Source organism: Acyrthosiphon pisum, chromosome A1 (genome assembly GCF_005508785.2).
Source record: "Acyrthosiphon pisum isolate AL4f chromosome A1, pea_aphid_22Mar2018_4r6ur, whole genome shotgun sequence".
Taxonomy (NCBI): Eukaryota; Metazoa; Arthropoda; class Insecta; order Hemiptera; family Aphididae; genus Acyrthosiphon; species Acyrthosiphon pisum.
This window is the reverse complement of record NC_042494.1, coordinates 167,514,283-167,520,711: the sequence shown is the minus strand read 5'-3', so window position 1 is coordinate 167,520,711 and position 6,429 is coordinate 167,514,283. Positions and strand designations below refer to the sequence as shown.

Genomic DNA, 6,429 nt, shown 5'->3' with positions numbered 1-6,429 from the left:
TTGGAAAAATTTTACTTTTGACCCCCCAAAGTACCAACTAGATTCACTTTCCTATCAGAAAAGATACTGTTGAAGAAAATCCAAGCACTTTTACTGTCCTAAAAGGTGATGACAGACACAAAAAAAATTTTAAAAAAACACACATCATTGTAAAATCAATACATTCATCGTTTCACTCAGAATCTAAAATTGTTATTGAAAGAATCGAGTAGTTATATGGTCACATATATTTGGAATTAAATATTATAATTATATACCTATTACAAAAATAAAATATAAACTGAAAAAAATGTATTATTTATTATTATTTCATTTTTTCTGCAGATCTTAATTTTATTAATAATAATCTAGATAGGTACATTTAAAACTTTCTCCTAGAACGGAGATTTGTAAATAAAATTACCATCTCTTCAAAATCTATTTTACTGATTATTTCTGATTTAATTTTCAATAATACCAACGCAGAACGTCTTTCTTGGTTCATAGTTGTTGACCTTACACAAGGTTATAATAATAACAATAATTAAATTAATATATATTTTTATTTTATTTTTTTGATGCAATTAATACTGCGCAATAATAATATGTCAATATAAATTTACCGTCCCCTAAATGGACTGAAAAATTAGCCGCCCTGGGCAACAAGGTACACTTGCTCTCCCCCCCCCCCCCCCCCCTTAAATACTTAGATGGATATATGAATTTAGTGGCTGGCGATTGTCGCACAAGGCTTAAATATTGTTTCAAGCATATCATTTTACACTTGTCTGTACGACGTGCAATTTGGTGACTTGTTTTGAAATGAACAATTATTGTTATTTTTTATTGTACGTTTGTTCAATACAAAACAGGTTTCATATAAAGAATCACATAGTCAGATTAATTTTAAGCAATGTGTTACCTATTGATAGAAACTCGACCTTTCTCTGGATTTAGTTTTATAAAACATTATAATATATTGCATTCAACATACACAAGTACACAACTATCGTCTATAATTTTGCTTATTATTTATTATATAGTAAGCATTTTTCGTGCAATGACGCGTTGACGCGTGTCGTGAATAGATTCAATTGTAATTTTAAAAATTCAATTATTTCACAAATAAAGTACAGAGTGAATCAGAAACGCAATTAATATAATCTATAATAATAATATTTTAATAATATCTTTTTGTCGAGGTCCAATCAGAAAATGTATTTCCGATATTACATTTTTTTAGATTCTGAGTGGAACGATGAATGTATTGATTTTATAATGATGTGGGTTTTTTTTTTATTTTTTTATTTTTTTTTTGTGTCTGTCATCACCTTTTAGGACAGTAAAAGTGCTTGGATTTTCTTCAACAGTATTTTTTCTGATAGGAAAGTGAATCTAGTTGGTACTTTGGGGGGTCAAAAGTAAAATTTTTCCAAGTTTCCATAGTTTTCAAAAGCGCCGTGAAAAACAAAAGAAAAATTAAAGAAAAACGGGCATTTTTACGCAAAATCTGTTTTCGAGAAAATTGATTTTGGTTTTTGGTGTAACTTTAAAACGAATGACTGTAGATACATGAAATTTTCACTGGTTGTTTATATTTTCATTTTCTATACATGATACAATTTTCAAAATATTTTGATTTGTTTTGAGCTGTTTACGGACAATTTCAGTTTCCAATATTATTCGTTTTATTTTTCTATGAATGTCAATAAAACATTATTTGTTGAGTAAAAATACTTGAAAATTTAATACAAGGATCCTACTATATTGTTACAATGACATTTGAAAAATATTAAAAATCCTTAGTCATAATTTTTTTTTATTAACATTTAAAGTTCAAAAATTGACAAAATATGTAAAAATCACGAAAATTAGCAAATTATTTTTAGTTAAGAATTCGTAAAAATTTTTCTTTTTAGAACTAAGATTTTAAAATGTTACACAAGATTTCTTATAGGATAATCTACCTGTATCTAAAAAAAAATGTCTATAAGAAACTCAAATTAAATTTTTATGATCGTTTGAAATTCATTTTTTTACAACATTTGATATTCACTCGATTTCTTACGTAACGATTTTCTTATTTTGTTGTAATTAAAAAACGAGTGACTGCAGAAACTTGAAAATTTCACTGAATGTTTATATTAGCATTTTCTATTTACGATAAAATTTTGAAAATAATTTGACTCTTTTTGAGCTGTTTACGGACATTTTCAGTTTCCATTTTTTTTTTCTATAAATATCGATAAAATTTTATTTGTTGGTTAAAAAAGCTTAAAAATTTAATAGAAGGCTCCTAGTATATTGTTTCAATGGCAGATGAAAAAAATTAAAAATCCATAGCCACAATTTTTTTTTATAAGCATCTAAATTTCAAATATTGACAAAATACGTATAAATGACCAAAATTTGCAAATTATTTTGAGTTAGAAATTCATGAAAAACTTTCTTTTTAAATCTAAGATTTGAAAATTTAATACAAGATTTTTTATAAGTTTGTCTACCATTTCCATAAAAAAAATGTCTACAAGCAAGTCAAATTAAATTTTTATGAGCGTCTGAAATTCATATTTTTACAACATTTGATATCACTCGATTTCTCATGTAACGATTTTCTTATTTTCTTGTAATTAAAAAAAAGAATGACTGTAGATATTTGAAAATTTTACTGAATGTTTATATTAGCATTTTATATACACGATAAAATGTTGAAAAAAATTTGACTCTTTTTGAGCAGTTTACGGACATTGTCAGTTTTCAATTTTCTTAGTTTTTTTTTCTATAAATATCAATTAAGTTTTTTCTGTTGGGCCAAAAAGTGTAAAAATTTAATACAAGGCTTCTGATATATTGTTACAATAGTAGTTGAAAAATATTAAAAATACATAGGCACAATTTTTTTTTTATAAGCATTTAAAGATCAAATTTTGACAAAATTTATCAAATTTTAATTTGAAAAATTATTTTGAAGTTAAAAATTTATAAAATGTTCAATTTTTGTATCTAAGAATTGAAAATTTAAAACAAGATTCCACGTAAGTAATTAATTCTGTTACCAAAAAATCTAAAAAATACATTTACACAGTTTATTTTTATAGTAATTTTAAGTACAAATTTGGACGAAATTACATATTAAAAACCTAGGATAACTATTTTAGTTATTTTGTTGTGATTGTATAATATTATTCGTGGGTACTTGAAACTTCTAAAGTATACTATTATATATCTATGATAGTACCACGGTTTTTTGTTGATGTATAACGCGTTATAAGTACCTAATAGATATTATGATATGATTAATTTGGAATTTATTATAGGTACCTATTATAGGTCAATTTTTTTTTAATACCATAGATAAGTATATAATATATCTTATACCTATACTGACATACCGTCTCCGCTCAGAATCGTTTTTCTTATACAGTGATATTATATCATTGAATTCAAATTTAATACTATCCATTATGCAGTGACCCACTTGTAACTTACTGTACAGCAGAGCGACATCCACTTACCCACCTTTTTTTATCATAATATTATGTTTAAAATTTAAATTATGGCTATTCATAATATTATTAATTTTTAATTACTTGTTACTATTAATCAGTAAATTAAAAAGCTAAATTCAAATTTCTATTAACAAAAGGCTAGTGTTTATGGGGAGGAGTGCGCGACTGAGGTGCTTATTTTAAAGTTAAACATATTTTAGAACTAATTTTAAATCATTACAAAATAACATTTCTGAAATAATTATTTTAGTATTTTCTAAGATTTTTACTTTTTTAAATTTTCAATATGTGTACTTACTTGTAATATAAGAGTAGTTAATTATTCATTAGTAATATTTTAGACATTTAGAGTAATCGTCCAACATTTTATTGCGTAATAGGTATAGATATAATGGTATATACCTACTTACCTATATAATGTTTTTTCAAAGATGTGTGTTGTTTTGTAATGACTTAAAATTATGTTAGAAAAATATTTTCAAAAACATTCATAGGCACTTTTCAAAATAATGACTATTTACTATTTAATGTTTCATGAGTCTGGTTAAAAAAACGAAAATTTTAAAAACATAACTACCCATAGGTCTGCTGTAGTGGACGGAAATTTTTGGACTCTGGGGCCGCATTCAAAAATTAAAAAAGTTTCGTGGGCCGTGTCGCACTAGAATTAAAATCTTTCAGTCTCAATATAAAAAATAATGGAATAGTCGTGTGTCCATTGCAGGTCTATAATAATTATAGTAAATTATTTGAGGCGACTGCATATTATTACGGAACAAAAAATAAATTTTTGCGACGATATGAAACACACACTCACATTGACATATTATTATCTTAATATTCTTGTATTTAATGCTATGACGCTTTATCCATTTATGTTTTTTGTCAAACTAATATGAGTATTTAATTATTCTGTACTAATTGCCTTCGGGCGCGTGTGTCTCGAATAAATAAATTATACAATGATAATTCATGCGCGCCACAGGTACAGCGTGGGCGCTCACATCGCTGGCCTGACGTCCAACTTCATCAACTCGGGAAAAATCGGACGGATCACCGGCTTGGACCCGACGATCATATTCTACATGAGCAACAACCGATCCAGAGACCTCGATCCCACAGACGCTCATTTCGTGGACATCATACACACGGCGGCGGGCATCCTGGGTCAGTGGGGCCCCAGCGGACACGCCGATTTCTACGTGAACGGCGGCACTTCGCAGCCCGGCTGCGCCAGCGACAGCATCATTCGTGAGTACCGCGCAAAATCCCAAGACCGGCAATTTATCGGGAATATTATGATTTTTCTAATATTGTTCGTATATTATTCATATGGTGATTCTTTTATCATTCAACACTTATTATTTCATCAAAAATTATATTTTAAAATATTTTTATCCTTAAAAAATAGTTTTTTACTTTTTTGAATGATTACGTCATAGAGTTTTAATTTCATATTCCAAAGCAGAATATTTGTCTAAGTATTTCGAAACATAAAAATCGAAATTAGGGCGAGGAGTTTATGAGTTATAATAGTAGCCAGTAGGTGTTTCAAGTTTTGATGAGCGGAGTGGAGTGGTATGGGATTACTCCGTGAAATGTTTGTCCACTACTCCGCTCATTTAAGCTTTAAATACTTAGAACTCATAAACTACTCGCCCTAAATTTGATTTTTATATTTTTTCTGCTTTGGAATATGAAATTAAAAATCTATTCAAACAATTAAGAAACTTAAAAAAATATAAGGATAAAAAATATTTTTAAATATTCTTTTTTAATAAAAACGTTGTTTTGTGAACGACTTGAAACTATGTAAAATAATATTTTCAAAAACATTTACACTTCTTGAAATAATGAGTGTTCAATGATAAAAGAATCACCCAGTATTTCAAAGTTTAATTATAATTATATGATATTATAGTCGTAAATGATCCGAATGACAATAATTTTACACTCTATAGATTCTAAAATATCACGGGAGAAATGAAGAGTATAGGAAGACGACTTTTGGATAGTTCTGTTAACGTACCATAGATAAATATAATTCAAGTTAAACGCTTAAATGTCAGTGGTCAGTGTAGAGATGGGATTTTAAATGATAACACTTAATTATAGTAATTTTTTAAAATGCAAAGTACTCTCTAGTCGCTCGTTTTATATTCGTACGTGTTAAATCGACTTTTTTTTAAGGTATTTCCCCGATAGGTAGACACATCACTATAACTTCAGTACAATAATAGTATAATGACGTGTTAAAATAACAAAAAGTTCATCGAAAGTGTACAACCCAGTCTTGTCCAGTACCCAGGGGCGGATTGGCGAATTTTTTCGGCCCGGGAAATATGGATCAAACCGGCCCTGCACCGCAAATATGCACCCCCCCCCCACCCTAAAAAAAAAGGTCATAATTTTACTCAAATTTCAAAATTTGTTTAGTTTCACCACTAAATTAGTAAATTATATAATAGGTACCTATAATTTATTAAATGCTATAACAGTTTTGGGTTAGTCTGCAGATAAGATTAACCTGTTCAGACTGTTCTAACTTGAACTTGAAGTTTAATCTTATTATATTTTATATTCTGAGCGGAGCGATGAATTTATTGAATTTACAAATGTGTTTTTTTTTAAATTAAAATTTTTTATTTTTGTGTTTTTCATCACCTTTTAGGACAGTAAAAATACTTACATTTTCTTAAACTACAGTTTCACTTTTCTGATAGAAAAGTTAATCTAGTTGGTACTTTTGGGGGGCCAAAAATAAAATTTTCCAGTAGTTTTTAAAAGCGCAGTGAAAAACTAAAGAAAAATTAAGGAAAAACAGAAACTTTTACGCAGTCTGTTTTCGAGAAAATCGATTTTGATGCCACTCTACAACAAATGACCGTAGGAACATGAAATTTTGACTGAATGTTTATACTATAGCATTTTCTATACACCA

General features: G+C 27.9%; 2 protein-coding genes across 3 annotated transcripts in view; one reads left to right on the top strand and one right to left on the bottom strand.

Annotated features, from left to right (window-relative positions):
- The window catches only part of LOC100160991 (inactive pancreatic lipase-related protein 1), a gene marked incomplete at its 3' end in the record, with an annotated part of 32,055 nt that extends 27,316 nt beyond the window's left edge, over nt 1-4,739 (top strand). For both annotated transcript variants that reach the window (XM_001942721.3, XM_016808660.2), the window contains 1 exon segment: nt 4,474-4,739. In XM_001942721.3, the coding sequence (XP_001942756.2) occupies nt 4,474-4,739 (266 nt within the window).
- A 721-nt stretch (nt 4,740-5,460) lies between these two features.
- Nucleotides 5,461-6,429, bottom strand: part of LOC115033591 (52 kDa repressor of the inhibitor of the protein kinase-like) — a 4,314-nt gene continuing 3,345 nt past the window's right edge. The window contains exon 3 of the mRNA XM_029486424.1: nt 5,461-5,505. Within this exon, the coding sequence (XP_029342284.1) occupies nt 5,461-5,505 (45 nt within the window). The remainder of the gene's footprint in view (nt 5,506-6,429) is intronic.